The 20,082-nt window shown below is 55.3% G+C and overlaps 1 protein-coding gene across 2 annotated transcripts in view; it reads right to left on the bottom strand.

Moving 5' to 3' along the window:
* The window catches only part of PLA2G4C (phospholipase A2 group IVC), a 29,784-nt gene extending 14,006 nt beyond the window's left edge, over positions 1–15,778 (bottom strand). Inside the window, exons 1-10 of one of the 2 annotated variants that reach the window (XM_089319383.1) lie at positions 15,647–15,778; positions 14,533–14,657; positions 10,561–10,672; positions 10,208–10,344; positions 9,001–9,190; positions 6,170–6,290; positions 4,987–5,127; positions 3,271–3,324; positions 2,292–2,345; positions 1,618–1,731 (exon numbers count right to left, since the gene is read on the bottom strand). In XM_089319383.1, the coding sequence (XP_089175509.1) occupies positions 1,618–1,731; positions 2,292–2,345; positions 3,271–3,324; positions 4,987–5,127; positions 6,170–6,290; positions 9,001–9,190; positions 10,208–10,344; positions 10,561–10,672; positions 14,533–14,546 (937 nt within the window). In that variant the 5' untranslated portion in view covers positions 14,547–14,657; positions 15,647–15,778. Of the gene's footprint in view, positions 1–1,617; positions 1,732–2,291; positions 2,346–3,270; positions 3,325–4,986; positions 5,128–6,169; positions 6,291–9,000; positions 9,191–10,207; positions 10,345–10,560; positions 10,673–14,532; positions 14,658–15,068; positions 15,139–15,646 lie in introns of those variants that run through there. The other variant, XM_051837440.3, reaches the window with a different exon arrangement.
* Positions 15,779–20,082: the final 4,304 nt, after the last annotated feature.

The following is a 20,082-nucleotide window of genomic DNA, read 5'->3' as shown; positions in this document are numbered from 1 at the left end:
ATGTGGTGTGCTCTGGGCAGCCAGAACCAGGAGGAAAACCGGCTTGCTGGGGGCGGGGGCATGAGGAGGGTGGTCAGGGAAGGCTTCTCTGAGGACGTGGCATTTTGAGCAAAGCCCCTGGGTGGAGGATGGGAGGGAGGCCTGTGGGTTTCTGAGGGAAAATAGTGGGTGCAGAGACCCTGAGGTGGGACTGAGAAGGGGGTGTTTGTGTCCAGAGCAGAGAGAGTGAGACGGGGATGACCAGAGTGCTTGGTGGCCCCCAAGTCCCAGGCTGGGGTCCCAACCTGCAATGGTTAGGGTGGACTTAGGAGGCCCGGCCTCTGACAGGTGATGATGATGTGAGCGTGGAGCCCTCCTGAGTGGGGTCAGTGCCCTTCGAGGGGGCCTCCCGGGCCTCCCGGGCCTTCCTTCTGCCACGTGGGGATATGGGGAGTCCCTGTTCTGCACCTAGAGGAGGGCCTCCCCCCAACCCCACTGCTGTGGTTTGGGCGTGGCCAAGGCCCGCAAGGCTTGTGTGTTGAACCAGAATCCCTACGGAACGTGAACTGTGCAACCATTATAGCAGACAGAACGGAGATTCCTCAGAAAACTAAAAATGACCCAGCCATCCCACTCCAGGGGATTTATCCAAAGGAGCTGAAATCAGCATATGAGCGAGCCACCTGAGCCCCCACGTTTACAGCAGCTCACAAGAGCTAAGTTCTGGGATGGACCCAGATGGCCATCCGCTGATGGCTACATAAAGAAAATGGTCTACTCAGCCATAAAAAAAAAAAAAAAGTAAGATCCTGACTTTTGCCACAAAACGGAGGCAACTGGAGATGGTGATGCTTCCTGGGATAAGCCAGACCCCAAAGGACAATAGCACATTCTTCTCTGGGTTGTAGCTAGTACATGGAATATAAAAAATTTAATGTGTACGAGTGAAATGGACATCTTGGGATTTGATTACTGTTCACAGCCCCTGTCTATATTGCTGTGGGACAGTGGTCTTTCTACTTTTTACTTGTTGAACCATTTAGTGGGGCATCAAACCTTTGACTATAAAGAAAAGCAAAAATATGGTATTGCAAAAATTAAAAAAGAAAGGGAGCAAGAGCGAGGATGCGAGGGGAAGCATCATTATATTCTCAGAATTGTATCGATGAATGACATGAAATCTTTTCTCTTTATATTAATTAAAAAAAGCAGTTAAAAGTAACTAAAGAAATGTCACCCCCACTGTGAGAGAGTAAGAGGTGGAAACCAGATCTGTTGAGAGGCAGGGCTGCTGGGAGGCGATGAGGGTCAGGGGCGGCCACGGGGGAAGCCCCCGTGCTGGAGCCCTGGCTCTGTAAGAAGACACAGAGAGACCTGCAGAGACCCAGGTGCCCAGCCTGTCTCTTGCCATGCTATGCCTGCATGGCCCATGGCTCTGCCAGCAAAGCAGCTGCTGCCACAGCTGTGACCCAAATAAACCTCCTTTCTCTGCAACACTGCCCAGCCTCAGGTATCTCATTACAGTCACAGAAAACCAGCTCGACAGCAGCCCCACTGGCTGGCACCAGGAACTTGCACCCTGGCACACAGGACCACGCTGCCTGCCTCCCCTGCAGTTCCGGGGGCTGTGTGACTGACCTGTGAGACCGACGTGACTGGGCATGCTGTACTGCAGTCTCCTCTGGGGGCCGTGTGACTGACCTGTGAGACCGACGTGACCGGACTTGTTGATGGCCATGCCTTTCAAGGTTACTGTGGGACAAACAAGGAGATCTTGGGTGGAGAGGAGGAGCAACCAGATGCAAAGAGGTTGGATTCCTGAGACCCCGCCTGCAGGACAGGTCGGGGTGGGCCACCCTTCTTCTGGGTGAGCGAAATATAACCCTTTCCTCTCTGTCTCCTATGTCCCACCTCTCCCTGTCTCTCTCTCATGACGCCTGCCCACACAGTCTTGGGGAAGGTCTTACAGCTTGCCAGTGCCTTCTCCTGCAACCGTGGTAGATGGAGCGCGGTGAAGAGAGCACCCCCGTTCCTCAGGACCCCCTCTCGTGATAATTAACCCCTCCCGAGATGACACCATCGCCCATTCACCTGAGCCAGTCCCCTCTCACTAGGTCATGAGACACCCCCCACACTCCCAGCACTGTCACTGTGAACTCTGGGGAGTACGTTCAAGCCCGAGTGATGGCCAGTGGAGCAGGGCCGACACCAGCAGTATCCACCTCAGGGGGGATGGGTTGCCGACGGCTGGCTCTGAGCCACTGCCCCCTCCGTGTTCTCACTACTGATGCACAGCGAGGCAGGGTGCTTACCTTCTCTGTACTCACACTTCGGATGCAAGCTTTCTTTCCATTTCTGTAACTTTTCTGCAAGACAACAGAGGTGAGAACACTGACGGTGCACCAAAGCCACCAGCGATGGTGTTGGCCGTTTTTAAAGCAAATATAGATGACCTGGGGCGGGAGGCATCTCTGAGCTAGAAATGGCAGTGCCGGGCCGGAGCCCGCGGAAGGCCCCAGGAGCTGGTTTGTACACCTGCCTTCCACCTTTGTGTTCAGTGAACTCAAACTGGCCAGGGAGGGGACATTTATACCATGGAAATGGCAAACAAGCAAACACGTTAGGAGACCCCGGCTAAGAGCCAGCTTAGCAAGGCCCACTGTGGAAGTGAAATTCCGATGTATCCCACAAGCTCACGCTTCTATCAGACTGACCTTGAAACAACGTACGGCGAACACCATGGTCAAAGGACAATACTTGCGCGTACGACCCACCACTGTGCTTGGCTACCTGGGGACATCTCTTAGCTTAGGTGTTAAATGAATGATGAGTAGTTACAGCTGTGAACTGTCAGTAACAAGACCCAGCGAGGCGCTGCCCTAAGTACCTTATACACATCTGGTCACTGAAACCTCCCATCCAATACGTGAGGCTGGGGACTGCTCTCTTCTCCACGTTCTGGCCGGGGGCATTGGGTCACAGAGTTTAAGCAGTGGGCCTGCCCACATAACCACAGTGACTCTCCGGTTACAGATGCACACACTGAGGCCAGAGGGGTTAAGTAACCTCCCAGCGGCCACAGGGCTCCTGTGTCCCAGGGCGCCACTCCGTCCCAGGCAGTCTTTCCAGCTGCCCACAGTGAGTGTGTGAAAAGCGGCAGCGATTTGCTAGAACGTGCAGTTGTCTGAACAAAGAAGTGCGGCTCTCCCTTCTGCCATGGACCAGGAAAGCACTGCCGATTCCCTCGTGGAAAATAACCTCTAGGCACTGACCACTCTGTTCTCCACTCACCCATAATGCACTCCTTAATGGCTTCCATGCTAGCTAGAGCGCTTCCCCATAAACCTGCAGAAGAAACAGAAATGCAGTCAGAACGCCTCCCCCCACAGCTCTGACACCCGGCAGTGGGTGTAAGTCACCGTGCGACTCTGCGCTGGGAGGGACGACTGTTCCTGCACTCAGGAAGCGGCAAGAGCACCGGGCACTTTTCTAGAAGGCAGCAGTAAACAAGACAGATGGGGTGCCTGTTCTGGGGACCACGCTGTGGATGGAGCCAGCCAGCCAGCCACTGTTGACCGCCCCAAGGCCACCCCAAGCTCTGCATCTGCATCTGCACTTCTCGGGACAGAAGTGGACAGGGCAAAGATCTCTCGGCCTGCCTCGCAGCTAGGGGGAGGTCAAGCCCTGGTCTGGGCAGATGGCACGGCGGGGGGGGGGGGCTCCTGGGAGGTGTTGCCCTCTTCCTGAAAAGGGGCCAACTCAGTGGACATGGCCACCGTGGCAGACGCAGAGGGTGAGTGTAAATGCAACATGGGTGGAGGAGCAGAAACCCAAGCTCAACCCTGCTGAGCAAAGCCTGTGTTGGCGGCTGCTTGCTCCTGTCTCTTTGTTTTGTGACAAAATTAGACCTAGGATGGTTGTGTGGCCTAGTGGTTAGGATGCCCCTGTCCTACAGGGGACCCTGGGTCCGACCCCGAACTCTGGCTCCTGCTTCCTGCTGATGGAGACACTGGGAAGCCTGGATAATGGCTCAAGTGTGTATCTGAATTATTTGCTGAATAAGTGGAAATTCAACCATCCTTGAGTTGTCCCCGCCACTAGCTGTTTCTGTTTGTGAGACCCGCCACAGCTGCCACAGCCACACCCTCGGGTACATGCCCCTCCCCGAATGTGACAACTCAGCTGGACTGGTCCCATGCAGTGACGCCATCTGATCCCACGGGGGACACCTTCCAGCCCCTGCATGCTGCGAGGTTCACGGTGCCATCCTGAAAGTAGGATGACTGTCAAAGCGACAATCAAGAAAACCTCGGCAAGTTCCGATTGCACCACCACTTCTTTAATGGTTTTTTATTTTTCTTTGTGTAAATACCTGGTTGTTTTTGTTGTTGATGTGTTTTGAGAGGGAGACACACGCACACTCACATGCTCACACACACACACAGAGTTCCCCTCTACTAGTTCACTCCTCAAGTGCCCACAATGCTTGGCGCTGAAGCCAGGGGTTTGGAACTCAATCCAGGTCTCCCACGTGGGTGGCAGGGACCCAGCTACGTGAGCCCTCAGCGCTGCCTCCCAGGGCCTGCATTAGTGGGAATCTGGAGTCAGGAGCCAGACACTCCCACATGGGAGGCAGGTGTCTTAACTGTTAGCCCACACACTTGCTTGTTCCATCACTCTTTTTGTTAAAGAAAATTGTAGGCCCTTTGTTTTGCTGATGCCCTGAACACATCCTGGATCTCGCTCTTGGCAGCTGCAGCCCTGGATCTGAGCCCTTGCCATCCTGCTGCCTCTCCTAGGTTGTCTGCTAAGACTCTGCGATTTGTGCTATTAAGGAGCCCCTGGACAAACTGGTTCCTCAGCAGGAAGAACAAAGCCCCTTCCTTAGGAAGCCCCCAGGGCCTTTTCTTTCCTCCCAGAAATACTTGTAAACAGGAGCTGGGCAGAGCCAGGGGCAAAACCGCCTCCCCCGACTTCCCGTCCCCTCCCCACGATGCCAGGACCCACCTTTCAGGAAGGCCAGATCTCGCTCAGGCTTAGCTTCGATCAGTTTCCCGTTCTCAAATCTGCTTCCAAAGTGGGTGGTGGAGACGTAGGCCCCGAGCGCAGGGTAGCCGGCGTGGTGAGGCGTGAACTCAAACCAGGTCTCTGGGCAGGACAAACAAGAGTGAGTCCCCGGCACCCACGGAGCCCAGAATGCAGCAGGTGCTCGGAGAGAGCAAATCTGTTGGAGGAGGACTGGCAACCCAGACGCTGGAACATCTCTGCCTGTGTGTGGGCTCAGAGGCCACGTGGGCATCTCGTCCCATGGCTGTTGAGAGCCGCTGTCAAGCTGGTGGTGGTTCACAATCTCTGTGGCTTCCTGTTCCCCATATTCCCCAGAGCCTGAGCCCTCATCTCCATCTTTCTCCTCCTCCATCGTACAGCCTCCCAGGCCTGGGAGTGTGGGGAGGGGTCAGGCCTCATGGCTATAAGACCGATCTGTGGGCACTTGGGAGGTCAGCGGGGCATTTCAAGGAGGGAAAGCACAGGGTCAGATTTTTTCAGTCTGGGGCTGTCCATCAGACCGCCACGGAAGGAGGTGACCTCCCGGGACAGGGCGGTCAGTGAGGAAGTAAGTACAAGTCCTCCAGACCGTGAGCCCGGGTGGCTTAGGGGTGGTGGAGCGAGGACTAGGGGTTTCAATGAGGAGAGGTGACTTACAGGTTTTGGAAAGGACTGGATTTTGGGATGTTATGGGAAGGAGAGTTAGCTGTGCCTATGCTGGTGGGGAAACGGCACAGGGGTCCCTCCTGGGGGGCAAGGGGTGAAGCATTCAGGAGATGACGTCCAGGCACCGGGAGCATTGCCTGACGGATGGGGAGCCATCAGGTGAGCACACACAGTGTATGCTTGGGGACCTGGCTCAGGAGGGCTGGATCTCTGAGAGAGCCTGGGGCCCAGAGAGGAACCAGCCAGGCTGCAAAGTCAAGAGCATCTGGGTGAAGCTGACCTGTGAAGAGGAAAGAGGCCCCGCGCTGGCTCTCACTGTCCCCGTGCACGCAGAGCAAGCGTGTGCCCTGCGGTGACTCTGGGCCTTCCCCGCGCTCTCCTGGGCTCACCACGGGCAGCGGCAGGAAGACACCCCCACACTCACTCCCTCCGTGCCTTGCAACCCCTCCCCTGCCCCTCCCTCCAGGTATTCTCTTACTCTGGGATTTCTTCTCCTTCCAGGCGGTTTGGAAGTCAACATCGATGGCTGCAAAGAGCGGGTAGGGCAGCCTTCCTTCGTCCACAGGCTGCTTCATGCTGGACAAGCAGGATTCCTGCAGCTTTGGGTAGAGAGTGCCGAGATGACGCACGGGGTGCTCCCTCGGCTGCAGTGTCCTGCCTTCTCCTTCCTGTTCATCTTTGAAGACTCCTTTCAACGACGGGCTCAGCAGCCACAGTAGGTGGTCAATGAACGGCTTTAAAATGACCGCTTTTTTGTACATCCCGCTCCTTGGTCCCCCTGGGAAGTGCCAACTCCAGCCTTGCCTGTGCACCTCCTCCTGTGCCTGGGGAGGTGACTTTGGGGTTGGTTAAGAGTTCAGGCTCTCTTGGAGCCAGAGCTGTGGTGTAGGAGGCTAAGCCGCCTCCTGTGATGCTGGCATCCCATACAGGCACGGGTTCAAGTCCCTTCTGATCCAGCTCCCTGCTAATGCACCTGGGAAAGCAGCGGGAGATGGCCCAAGTGCTTGGGTCTCTGCACCCGCATGGAAGACCCGGATGGAGTTCCAGGCTCCTGGCTTCAGCCCAGCCCCGCCCCAGCTGTTGCAGCCATTTGGGGAGTGAACCAGTGGAAGGAAGATCTTTCTCTCTCTCTCTGTCTCTGTATCCTCCCTACTCCCCACTCTGCCTTTCAAATAAACAAAACTTTATTTACTTTATTTATTTATTTATTTGAGTGCAGGCTCTGGAGGCAGACTGCTCTGCTTGGTCCCTCATGTTCACCATCTACTCACTGGGTCAACCTGGGCACTGTCCCTCATCTCCTTCCTCGGCTTCCTTCTCCTCTCTATAATAGGGACTCTCTTTATTTTCTTAAATAGTCACTCATTTATTTGAAAGGCAGAGTTACAGAGAGAGAGAGAGGGAGAGATAGAGAAAGCAACTTTCTATCCACTGGTTCATTCCCCAAATGGCTGCAGTGGTTGGGGATGGGTCAGGCTGCAACCAGGAGCCAAGAACTCCATCCAGGTCTCCCTCATGGGTGGCTGGGACCCATCCTCTGCTGCCTTCCCAGATGCATTAGCAGGGAGCTGGTCTGGAAGTGGAACAGCCGGGACTTGAGCTGGTACGCACAGGGGATGCTGGCGTCGCAGGCAGCGGTTTAACCTGCAGTGCCACAACACCAGTCCCTGCGCTGTGTATAAACGCAGGGTTTCTATCTGCAAAGCCTGGAGTTTTAACTGAGTTAACTGGTCTTGGTGACAAGCCTGACCCCAGACCATGTTGTCTTAGGGCTACCTCCGTATGTCATGGGGCTCAAGCAGAATTTGTATCTAGGAACTGAAAGCATTCACTGGGCTGGGGAACTTCTATTTTGAATACTTTTGGAAAATTAGTGCAGCCAAAGAGGGTGTGACTGGGTGGGAGTTACCCAGTGGAGGATTCTCAAGGGGGCCTCCATATGTTCTCCACGAGCAAGACTGGCAGGGCTGGCGTCCACAGGTAAGATGCGTGCGTTGCGCTCAGGACAGCCTCCCCCTCAATGCGCCTTAGGGGGCGCAGTGCCATCCGCTGCAGGCCCTACGTTGGACAGCAAAGCTCTGGAGCCGACTCGTGCTGCCTAACTTAAACATTACACCCACTGAGCAACGCCTTCCATTTCCCTCTTCCCCACCCTGGCCCTGGGAGCCACTGCTACATTCTCCACTTCTGCGAGGTTGGAGGTGCAATCGCCCGCGTTAGTCCGTCTGCGACTGGCTCCTTCCACCTAGTGTCATTTAAGAGGGCAGATCTCATGTTAAGTGTCCTTATCCCCTCCCCTTCCCATGTCCACACAGAGCACAGAAGAACACGAGGTAAATTCTGGAGGTGATGGGTATGTCTGGAATCTTGATTGTGGTGATGGTATCACAGGTGTGTGCATATGTCTCAGCTCATCAACATGCAGACGTTAAATCTGGATGCATGTTCAATTCTGTGTGTGCCCACTATACCTCGATGAAGCTTGAGAGAATATCAAGTTACCACTGGAGGGTGGGGGTCAGAGAGAGAGGGAGAGGGAGAAAACCCCAGCTCTATGCTCCCAGTGGCCACGCGTACCTGGTCCCCTCTGTCATTGCTGAACCACACCTGTTCACCCAGGTGACACAGCCCTGTGGAAACCCTACTCCCAACCACAGTAACTTCAGTCTCCTCCCCTCTCCTTGTCTCCATCCCACAGGTCAGGCTTTCTATGTCCTGCTGCTCCCATTTCTAAGAGTGGGACCACTGCTCAACCCAACCCAGCGGTTAGATACACGATCATCCTAAACCCTCTTCTGTGAGAACAGCACCCCGTGTTGAGGTCACCCTGGGAGCCACACCCATTCGGACCCCACACTGAGCTGGCAAGCCACGTCTTCAAGCAGTGTGGGCGGCATCCCAGGACAGCCGGTGGGAGGCTCCCAGGGTGAACCCAGCTGGCATCCGGGGGTGCGGGAAACACTTGCTGTTCTGTGCACAGAGAAGCAGAAATACGAAGTCCTCCTGACATACGAGAGCCAGACACAAGCGCAGACAGACGTGAATACAAGATACTGAGCAGCCAAGGAGAGATGAAGGGATGGAGAGAGCTTTTGCTTTGGACCCTTCCTGCTCTTGGGGGCCCCTGGATCTTCCCAATAAGTGCTATCACTGGATCACTTTGCATCAGCGAATCAGAGTCCAGTTCTGCTACTTGCAAGCAAACCCCAACATACTTCAGTTTCAAGGCCACATCCAAGTGACCAGATTTGGAAGAGGTCTGGGCTCTCTGGCCACCCTCCTCAGGGGTCCTGGGCGGGAACCACTTACTTCTCGGGTATGTTTGGTGACCACCATGTAGGCCCAAAAGTCGGTCAGAGAGTAAGTGTCCTCCTTTGCCGCCTGGATGGTTCTGTACATGCTCTGGGTCAGGTCCCAGTCCTTCTGGTCGAATCGACGTTTCAGGTCATCCTCTGTGTCTTTCGTGTTACCCTCGTTATTGTAGAACGAGGACATCGCCCTGGCGGACAGGGGCAGGGGAGCGGGTTGGGAGCCAGAAGTGTGGACCAGGAAAGCGGGGAGGGTGCGGGCAGGAGGGCATTGGCTCTGCATATCTTCCTCATAGGTAGGGTGGTGATCAGAGGAAGTGGTGAGCAATTCACAAAAAAACACAAAGAACACCATGGAATGAGAATGCACAGCCTGCAAGGACTTCAGCCGAGAATAGGAGGGCTGAGGTGCAGTGTCGTGTGCCGCAGAGTAACAGACCATGAGATCCCTGTGCCGGCAGCACCCCGGGGTTGTGTAGCGAGGCAGTTCTCTTAAACACTGTGCCATACCGCTCAGCATGTAAGACAGGCTTCAGGGCGTCCTGGGGTCCTGGGTGAGACCCTGCAGGACCTGCCTCACTCCCACACTCTGCTTCTCCGCTCTTCATGCAACTGTCTCCATTAACCAGTAACCTTATCCTCCGTGCCCAGCTCAAAACTCAGCTGTGCGTCAAAGCTTGAGCTTAGAAAGAAATTCAATCTATCCAGCTAGGTCCAACATTCCTGCCTCAGCCTGCCCCATCTCACTCTGGCCCCTGCTCCCTGGTTTGTTCTTGGCTCTTGCACAGAAAATGTGCCACAATCAATTAGTAATGTCTACCCTGGGCTTGGAGCAGGTGCACAGGAGTGAGTGCTTCATTCCTGCTGTCTGGGCCTCTTGAGTGGAAAGTCTTACACAGACTGAACTCAATACTGCATCACAGAGGCAGAGAAGCTAAAAGGGGCTGTGTTCCACCCACCGCCAGTTCCAGGCTCCTGGCCTCAGCCTGGCCCAGCCCTGGCTGCTGTGGCCACTTGGGGAGTGGATCAGTGGAAGGAAGATCTCTCTCTCTCTCTCTCTCTCTCACACACACACACACAGCCTCTTAACATAAATAAAATCTTTTTTTAAAACAAAAACGAGCAGGCACTTGGCGTCAGGAAGACGACGCTCTTGCATTGTTTCAGAAGTCAGCCTGCTGCCTCCCATCCCCAAAGGGGACACTTACCAGGTGGACCCCGAGACCCCTGCCAGGTATGTGACAGCGTCCAACAGGCCGAGTTCTTGGAGCTCACTCAGGACCCCCAGGCAGGCGATGTGGGCCCGCAGCCCCCCACCGGAGCACAGCACGGCAATGACCGGGGCCTGGGCGTTGTGGGGAGGATTGGTTAGGGGTTCGATCCTTGGGAAGAGTTGGGGATGAGAGGGAGTCTGGGCTCTTTCCGGCACAGGGCGTTGTTCTGTGTTGCTGTTGTTTCCTCCTCTTACCTCTGCTCACCCCGGCTGAGTCGGGCTGGGACCCCAGGCACCCAGGGACGACCCCAGAGCCCCCAGAACTCCCAGGCCCTGACTCCTCCCTACCTCATCGGCCTCGATGTTCAGCTTTTTCAGAGCCGCCAGCACCTGTTGGCTGCGTTTCTCCACGGCCGCCTTCTCTTCTTTCTGGATCCCAGGAATTATGGAAACCTCAGCGCTTCCCAGGACAAACAGAAACAAAACCCACAAATGACGGACGATTCACAGCAGGACGGGAAGAGTGAGAACAGTTTGGTAGCTGGTCCACCACTGTGCATGTAGCCCAGGGAAAGAAACCAGCACATCAAAGCCTTCACTGCGCTGCCCTGTTTATTGCAGCACCGCTCACAATGGCAAAAACACAGCCTCGACCTGTGTGTCCATCGGCGGGTGAACGGGCAAAGGAGACGTGGCCTAGGAACACAATGGAGCACTATTCGACTGCAAAAAGAACGAAATCTGTCGTCTGCAGCGACGTGGATGGAACCGGGAATGGTGGGGGGCGGGGGAACTAAGTGGAATAAACCAGAGACCGCGCTGTGGCGCAGGGTCTCAAGCAGCTGCCCGTGATACTAGAGCCTATGCGGCAGCACCAGTTCAAGCCTTGGCTGCTCTGCTTCCGATCCAGCTCCCTGCTAATGTGCCCGGGAGAGCAGCAGCAGACGGCCCAAGTGCTGGGGCCCCTGCCCTTTACATGGGAGACTCAGACAGAGTTCCCGGCTCCTGGCTGCAGCCTGGCCCATTTGGGGAATGAACCAATGGATGGAAGAGCTCTCTCCCACCCTCCCTCTCTCTCTCTGTCCCTCTGCCTTTCAAATAAATAAATAAATCTTAAGAAAGAGAAGGAGAGCGAGAGTGAGAGAGAGTGAGAGAGAGAGAGTGAGGGAGCGAGCGTGCCAGGCTCAGAAAGACAAACACCACACGTTCTCACTCCCAGTGGAAGCTAAAAAGCTGAATGTGGTAGAAGTAGAGAGTACAGTCGGTCTCCAGAGATTAGGAAGGCGAAGGAGCTGTGGGGATGGAGAGGTCGGCTAACAGACATCAAGCTGCAGTGGGATGCGAGGCAGGTTCCAGCGTTCTGTAGCACGGCACCTGGTTTATCACACATTTGTAACGATCCTACATCAGGAATTTGAAGGTTCTCAGCACAAAGAAGAAATGTCTAAGGAGCTGGAGACGTGAGTGCCTCGATCCAGTCATCATCCTTCCTACACATTACATTACATGCATTCCTACACGCGCATTAAATGATCACACGGAGCCCCGTAAGTGTGTACAATTATTAGGCATCAATTCATTCTATTTGTTTATTTTATCTAAAAGCAAGATTTATTTATTTATTTATTTATTTATTTTTTTGGACAGGCAGAGTGGACAGTGAGAGAGAGAGAGAGAGAAAAAGGTCTTCCTTTGCCGTTGGTTCACCCTCCAATGGCCGCCACGGCTGGCGTGCTGCGGCCGGCGCACCGCGCTGATATCATGGCAGGAGCCAGCTACTTCTCCTGGTCTCCCATGGGGTGCAGGGCCAAGCACTTGGGCCATCCTCCACTGCACTCCCAGGCACAGGAGAGAGCTGGCCTGGAAGAGGGGCAACCGGGACAGAATTCGGTGCCCTGACCGGGACTAGAACCTGGCGTGCTGGTGCCGCAAGGCGGAGGATTAGCCTAGTGAGCCGCGGCACCGGCCAAGCAAGATTTATTTAAGTCAGAGACCTCCTGGTGCAGTGGCCAGGAGGGGAGCTCCAACAGAGGCAAAACCGGAAGGGGCAGGTGATTCTCGGGTTTTTAAGCACAATTTTGGGGAAGAAAGAAAAAAAAATCCTGACTATCAACTTGACAATCAATAACAAAGCAGGAACAAAACCCATCAAAAGACCTGATCTGTAATCTTATTTGCCCTGTCTGGCTTGCTCATGATAAAACAAAAATGAATTTATTTGATTTTTTAAAAACATTTACTTTATTTATTTGAAAGGCAGAGTGACAGAGAAAGAGGAAGAACAGATCTTCCATCTGCTGGTTCACTCCCGAAATGGCTGCAATGGCCAGGGCTGGGCCAGGCCGCAGCCAGGAACCAGGAACTCCATCTGGGTCTCCCACACGGGTGTCAGGGGCCCAGGCACTTGGGCCATCTTTTGCTGCTTTTCCAGGTGCATTAACTGGGAGCTGGATCAGAAGCGGAGCAGCCGGCACTCAAACTGGTGCCCAAAGGATACTGTCATTGCAGGTAGTGGCTTAACCCACTATGCACAATGCTGGCCCCTAAGTAAGTACATTTAAAAATAAAGTATAGAGTAGGATGTTTGTAGGTCTGGGCAAATACTGTGCCATCTTATGTTAGGGACTTGAGCATTCAAGGATTTTGGTATCCGTGAGGGGTCCCAGAACCATCCCCCGTGGACACTGAGAGTGTGGCTGGACCATATGCTATTAACACTAACGGTAGGGTGTGGCCGTGGTGGAAAACAGTTTGGCAGTTAAAACAGAATTACTTTATCACTCAGCAATTACATTCCTAGGCGTCTACGCAAAAGAATTGAAGACTGGTGTTCAAGCAAATACTGGATGTTCACAGCAGTGCTATCCATAATGGCTACAAGGTGAGAAAGGAAAGAGGCAAGTGCCCCCCGGTGGTGGTCAGATCCACAGGACAGGCACATCCAGGCCATGGAACATCGCTGGCCACAGACAGCACTGACACCTGACGCGTGCCACAGCACAGACCGGCCGTGGGGGCAGGACAGGCCGAGACCAGAGCCAGGCCCAGGGGCCAGGTGTTCTACAGCTCCCTTCATGTGGATTGTCTAGAATGAAAAAATCCACAGGGGCAGAAGGCAGAGCAGTGGCTGTCAGGGGCTGGGGTGATGCTCAGTAGGTCTCGGGCTCCCTTTGGGTGTGATGGGATGTCCTGGAACCAGACAGGTGGTGGTTGCACCAGATCATGAATGGGCTAAATGTGACTTGACTGGGTCATTCCCTTTAAAATGGTTAAAATGGTAAACTTGATGTTGTATGTATTTTATCACAACAAAAAAAGTAGCTGAAAGGAGAATCAATGGCACCTGTTTCTTTTTGCTTTTTTTGTTTGTTTGAAAGGCAGTTAGAGAGAGAGATTTTCCATCTACTGGTTCACTCCCCAAATGGCTGTAATAGCCACAGCTGGGCTAGACTGAAGCCAGGAGCCAGAAGCTTGTTCCTGGTCTCGCACGTCGGTGGCAGGGGCCTAAGCACTTGGGCCATCTCCCTCTAATTTCCCAGGTGCATTAGCAGGGAGCTGGACTGGAAGTGGAGCAGCCAGGACTCAAACCAGCCCCAAATGGGATGCCAGCTGTGCAGGCAGCAGCCTTGCCTGTACCACCACAATGCCAACCCCTCTTTTTACTTTAAGACAGAGCTAGGGGTGTGCGGGCCAGCCGCACCAGTGGAACGGAACCTGAAGGAGGGAGTGGGAATGAAAAGAGGGACAAAGGTGCAGAGAATGGAGCCAAGACAACAAGGCTGATCAAGGCTCATTTATTCTAAAGTCCCAGCAGTATTTACACATAACCAGCTGCAGAACAAAGAAGCACAAAAGATAACAATGTACATAAGCAACTTATGGGGCCTCCGGTAGCACAGATAATTTTAACAGAGCGTTCTTGATTGACATCCTTCTTCAGAATGGGAGTATGTGACTTTTTTTTCCCAGGAAAACCACAGGCCTAGATTAGCCTTGACTTGTCCAAAGGCTGCCTATAGGGGTGAGCGCTTGGCACAGCGATTAAGACACTTCTCACACGGGAGTGCTAGGGTTCTGGGCTGGAGTCCAGCTTCCTGCTAATGCAGCCACCTGCACGGGACTCCTGGACTGAGTTCCAGGCTCCTGGCTTTGGCCTGGCCCAGCCCTGGCTGTGCAGGCCTCTGTGGGTGTGAACGTACAGATGGGATCTCTCTCTCTCTCTCTCTCTCTCTCTCTCTCTGTCTTCTTCTCTGCCTTCCACATAAAGACTACCTAGATAAAAACGTGGCTATTACATGCAGAGTCACACGTGTGGCTCACCTGTCACAGTCCATCTTGCCCGACTTCCTCAGCTGTGTGGGCCGTGTGCCTGTCCTCGTTCTGCAGCAGGTTCAAGGAGGTCTCTGGTCAGGATTCTGCTGGTGATGGTTCAAGATGAGAAGTCCCTAAAATGAATGAGATCATTTACCTTCAGCCTATGTGATGGACGGCCTTACAAACATCAGGGATCAGACTCAAGTACCCAGAAAACAAACTGGGTAGGGGCAGGGGTAAGTCTGGCAAGTTTGTCAAAGACTTCTTAGGAGAAGCAGTCGCTTGGCTTGGTGGACTGGGGCCAAGTGCGCTTTGTAGTCCCCAGCACAGTGCTCCCTCAAGCTGTCTGTGGTGAAAGGGACACTGCCAGGCTGAGGCTGAAACCTCTCTCGGCAGCCATCGCCCACCGGGAGCCTGGCCTGCACCTCCTGTTCCCCTCCTCTGCATACCAGATCTGCACCCCATCTGCCCAGAGGCACGGGAGACTTGGGGCTCCTTGGCGGGCACCAGGAAGCCAGCCCGGCGTGGCCATGCACACTTACGTGGCTTCCAGGGCTGGCTGTGGCCCGAGATCCATCCCTGCTCTGCTGAAACCCATGAATTCCTCGCGTGAGAAGGGAGGGAACTGGGCCTGGCAGCATCTCAAGTTCTCATGGGGTTGCTAGGAGACAGGCGGAAAGGGATGGCACCCTGACAAGGGGACACCTCGGGCCACCCTGTGAGCTAACACCCCCTCTGCAGCTGGAGCTGGAGGAGAGAAAAAGCCCGAGTTCTGTGGCAACATTAACTCACTGGGGAGCACGCACCCACGGGAGCCACCGTGGTGTTACCAGCAGGGTGTCAGGAGACCCTCACACCTACAGTTTTTTTAAAACCTATATCAATTTTTTTTCCCAACTGTTTATCTATTGGTCTATTCCTGCACTAGTGCCCATTATGGACACAACTGGTTTAAAGTTTCTCTATCAAGGTGGCTGGTCACTACTGCCCCAAGAAGCCGCCAGAGGCTGTGGAGTCCCTGCCTGCAGAGCCCCCTTAGGGAAGCCTCCAGTTGGGGGTCCCACTGCAGGTGCAGCTTCAAGGCCACACACCAGACTCAAGTGAGAGCTCCAGTACTTACAGGTCCCGGGGGGTCCACAGCAGTCCTGGGTGCCAGCACAGAGAGGTGGGGGATAGGGCAGAGGCCAGCCGTATATATTGGGCACCAGGGTGTGGGTCAACAGGAGATAACGAGCAAATGCCTGAATGGTGCATTTGAAGCAAGCGGAAGGAGAGGGGTCCTCTGAGTTTTTATCTCGGCCTCTTGCTTGGGCCATCCGGGTGTGACTGGGTGTGACTGCTAATTGCACCAAGGGTGACCGGGCCCTGCTTATGGGGTGAGAAAGTCCCAACGTCTGCTTCGAAGCCGACCCAGGGCAACACGGAGCTGCTGCCCTGTTTTCAACGTGACTGCTGTTGGGCACTTCAAACTACCTCAGAGGGCAAGCTCCCTGTCTCCCGGCCACCCCCGATTCTCTTCTCCACGGACATCCTTTCCCTTTTGCTGCCAGCAATGTTTAACCCAGCAGCCTGGTGTGTGGGCAGCACAGGACTAGCTGAGCTTGCACTTCCTCCCCGGTCACCTCTCCCTCCCACTGTTCTCTCCCTGCACACCTTTTCTCTCCCTCTCCTTATGGAAACCTGCTGAGCTCCTGCTCCGGCATCCCCGTCTGTTCTGTGCAGAGTGGGGAGCTGGGCACCAGCGGCCGAGGACTTGGGCCACTGACTGGACAGCGTGCTCAGCCTGGGGGCTCACAGACCGTGGAACACACGAGTCTGTTCCTCTGAGCCTCAGTCTGCCGCCTGGAGGATGGGCCTAATGGCTCCTATTTCCTATGATGAGGCTTAAATGGCACCACATGGAACTTTCCAGCATAGAACGAAAAACCTTCAGCAAACATCTGTTACCTCTGCCTTCACCGAGTTTCTTCTTCCTTCCTTCCGGTTAAAACAGCACCCTGAAGAGATGGCTTACGGTGTTTTGTAATTACAGACAAAATGTTGCTTCCTCTTTCTCTCTTAAGAGAATAGCTCCTTGTCCTCACCTGCAAAGTGAGGAAAACAATGGTACCTTCCTCTGGTGGGGGGTTTTGTTTTAGTTTTTAATGTTGGAATTTGACAGAGAGAAATAGAGCTTGCACCTGCTGGTTCACACCCCTCCAGATGCCTATCATGGTCCCTGGCTTGGGCCAAAGCAGGGAACCAGAACTTAATGCAGGTCTCCCATGTGGGTGGCAGGGGTTCAATTCCTTGGGCCATCACCTCCCAAGGTATGCATGCATCAGCAGTCTAGAGCTGGCTGCTGAGCCCAGGCACGCTGATAGTGACAGGAGAGGCAGGTGTTTGCACCACAGGCCCAACGTCAGCCCTACCAGCTACTATCACCACAAATGGTCAGAACCAAACAGGCACAGCGGGTGAAGCCACCACCTACGATGCCGGCACATCATATGGGCACTGGTTCAAGTCCGTTTCTGATCCAACTCCCTGCTAATGCGCCTGGGAAAGCAGTGGAAGACGGCCCAAGTGCTCGGGCCTCTGCTATCCATGTTAGAGAGGTGGATGAAGCTCCTAGCTCCTGGCTTTGGCTTGGCCTGGCCCAACCATGGCTGTTGCAGCCATGTAAGGAGTGAATCAGTGTTTGGAAGATCTGTGTGTGTGTGTCTCTCTAACATTGACTTTCAAATCAATCATAAAGAAAAAATCAATCAGGCCCAAAGGATGTGTGGTGAAATCCCTCCTCACCTCCTCACATTCTCTGTTCGTGGTGGCAGCCTGTCCCTGCTCTCTCGTATCCTTCCAGTCAATGTCTGCAGTCCAACAAGTACCTGTGTGAGCTGTGTTGCTGCATATTGAACAACGGGCTTGGACTTGTGGCACCGGTCACAGTGTCCACCTTCCCACCACGGCTGGCGTGACATGATGTCGGCAAACCCGGAGTTGGGAAGAGATGTGGACAATCAGCTCTCGAGAGCCCGTGTGACCAGTGACGCCTACACACATGCATGTATGTGGCTATGTATGTTTATATGTGCCACAGCTGGGATACATATGTGCCACACAGGACTCACGTGTTTGTGTGTGTGTTGGAAGCTGGGCCCACGGCATCCATTGTCAAGGCAGGCAGGCAGCAAGGACTCCCATGCCAGGTCTCGTTTCCGATCAGGAAAGATGTTTTCCCAGAAGTCCCTGGAAGACTCTGTGCTGTGTCCCATGGATCTGCCCACAGGAGACACAAGGACACTGGCAGCTGCAAGGAGAATGGGCAGGTGGATACTGTACCCCTGGGCTCTGAGACAGAGAAATGCAGGGGGCAAGCGACCAATACAGCCAGTGTGTGAGACAGGCTGGAGACACAGGGGAAGAGAGACCAGGAGGGAGGTGCAGGGTCACGGGAGCTGAGTTGGCCAGCAGAGGGAGCCCAGCACAGAGTGGCCAGCGGGCAGAGAGGCTGGGACCCACGGTAAGGGAGACTAAGGGGAGCAGGGCAGAGAGCAGACAGCAGCTGCTGAGGTCACACACAGTGCAGGGGGCACGTGGGGAGCCCCGCTCCTCCCCAAGGGGCCGAGGGACATCCTGACAGCCTCATGTCCAGGAACACCTGCTCCGTACTTCGCCCAAAGGCGAGACACCCCTGCCCCGAGTGCGCCCATCTCGGCCCAGAGTGCCCCTCGTCTGATCAGTTTTCCTCTGACACGTAGTCCCGTGAGGGGTGGGCTGGGTGAAAGGCCCTAAAGATGCCTGGGCTCCCAGCCCTGAACTGAGAATGTGATCTGATGTGGCTGAAGGGACTCGTGACCAGGCTCAATGCCTTGAGACGTCCTGGTGCGCGCCACATGTGTGTGTCAGGGTCTTCGTCACGGGGATAGAGGTGGGTGCCGGCCTCTCGGGGCAGGAGACTCCAAGATGCTGTCCCGCTGCCAGGATGGGGGAAGGGCCGGGAGCAGGCGCTGTGGTGGCCTCTGGGAGAGGCCAAGAAGCGCACCCCCCCACTCCCCCAGGCTGCAGAAGGATCCAGCCCCACCCACTCCTTGACATGAGCCCAGCGACACGGAGGCCCTCTGACCCCCACAACTGTGCCGCTTCCCGCCACCCTGTTGGGGATGTGCACGTCCGTGAGGGCAGGAATAAGGAGGTCCCCCTCGGAAGTGGCAAGTATGGCTTCTAAAAACCACCTGGGTTCTCGTGCTGGGGCCTGTGCTCTGCCGACCCTGAGCCTCTATCCCACCTCTCCTTGTCCAAAAATCGGGTCTAAGGATGGCCCACCTGCCCCTTCCCGTCCCGCGTGCTCCTCTCAGCACCAGGCCCCTCGCGCGCCAGCCAGGTCAGGGCCACCCAGACTCCCAGCCCATCTCAGTGACTCAGCACGATCGAGGGTTACTTCCCCCTTGGCACGGGGCAGTGAGGGCCGGCAGCCAGGCAGTGGGAGGGGGTGGCATGTGGGGCTCAGTCCCAGGGCCCAGGCCTCTTTTGCACCCAACACTCCAGGGACCAGCACAGGTTGCTAAGCGTTGCCCTGGATCCTGGCCTGGCCATTCCCAGCTGTTCGAGCCCATCTGCCCTCCGTGGGAGGCAAGCACTGTCTGTCACTGTGCCCTACTGGTATCTCCCGCAACTTCAGCACCCTCCCCATAACTCCGCAACAAACGCCCAGCGATTCCAACCCGAGTGTCCCAAGCCAACCCTCCCCAGTCTGAGGCACCAGGTTTGGGTGTGCCCCGACTTTGAAGAGGGCCCAGGCAAGGCTGACTCAGGGGACCACACTCCCTATCTTATTTGGCCCCTATTGCAGGAACAGGAGTCCCGAGAGCCGCGGGCCAACAGGGGAACCCCGCAGTCTCGCAGGCTGCCCTGCTCTGTCCTCCCAGCTCAGGCTGGCCCTGCTCCAGCGGGGCCACAGTCCAGGGGAGGCTGCCAGGCCCTTCCGGAAGCTTCTGCATCACAAACCAACAGACCTCCCCTGGGCCGGCCCTGGTGCGCACACATCTGACCTGACCCGGGGTGGATGCGGGTGTGGTGGGGGCACTGGACTGGCCTTGACCACCCGGACCCACCATGCACTGGGGTGCCTTCCCCAGTGGGTGGCAGAGCTGGGAGCCCTGCTCCAGAGGTCTGGGGCTGCAGCCTGCTGCCCGGTCACAGCCCTTCCTGTTTCCCTGTCCCCTCACTGGGTTCCGGACAGAGCCTCCCTGCAGGACTGCTGGGAGGGCACACACGCTCTCTCACACTCACGGACACTCACACATGCTCAAACACAGGCACTCATGTGCACGCACACACTTATGCACACTCATGTGCTGACACACACGTGCTCACACGTGCTCTCTCACAAATGCGCACTTCAGACTGTCAGCCACAAGAGTGTCTAAATTACGAGTGAGTGAGACATCAGAGTCCCCAGTGGCACTGGGCTCTGGGCAGGTGGCCTGCAGTCGCGCACAGGGATCCATGGCACGGCACTGGTTCAGGCGCTCGAAGCACGTATTAAATCAATGCTGAGGGCCGTGCCCCAGAGCG

This window comes from Oryctolagus cuniculus, chromosome 18 (genome assembly GCF_051225735.1).
Source record: "Oryctolagus cuniculus isolate XC-2025 breed Fujian yellow rabbit chromosome 18, ASM5122573v1, whole genome shotgun sequence".
Lineage (NCBI taxonomy): Eukaryota > Metazoa > Chordata > Mammalia > Lagomorpha > Leporidae > Oryctolagus > Oryctolagus cuniculus.
Note: the sequence above shows the minus strand (reverse complement) of the source record. Positions and strands in the feature narration are given on the sequence as shown.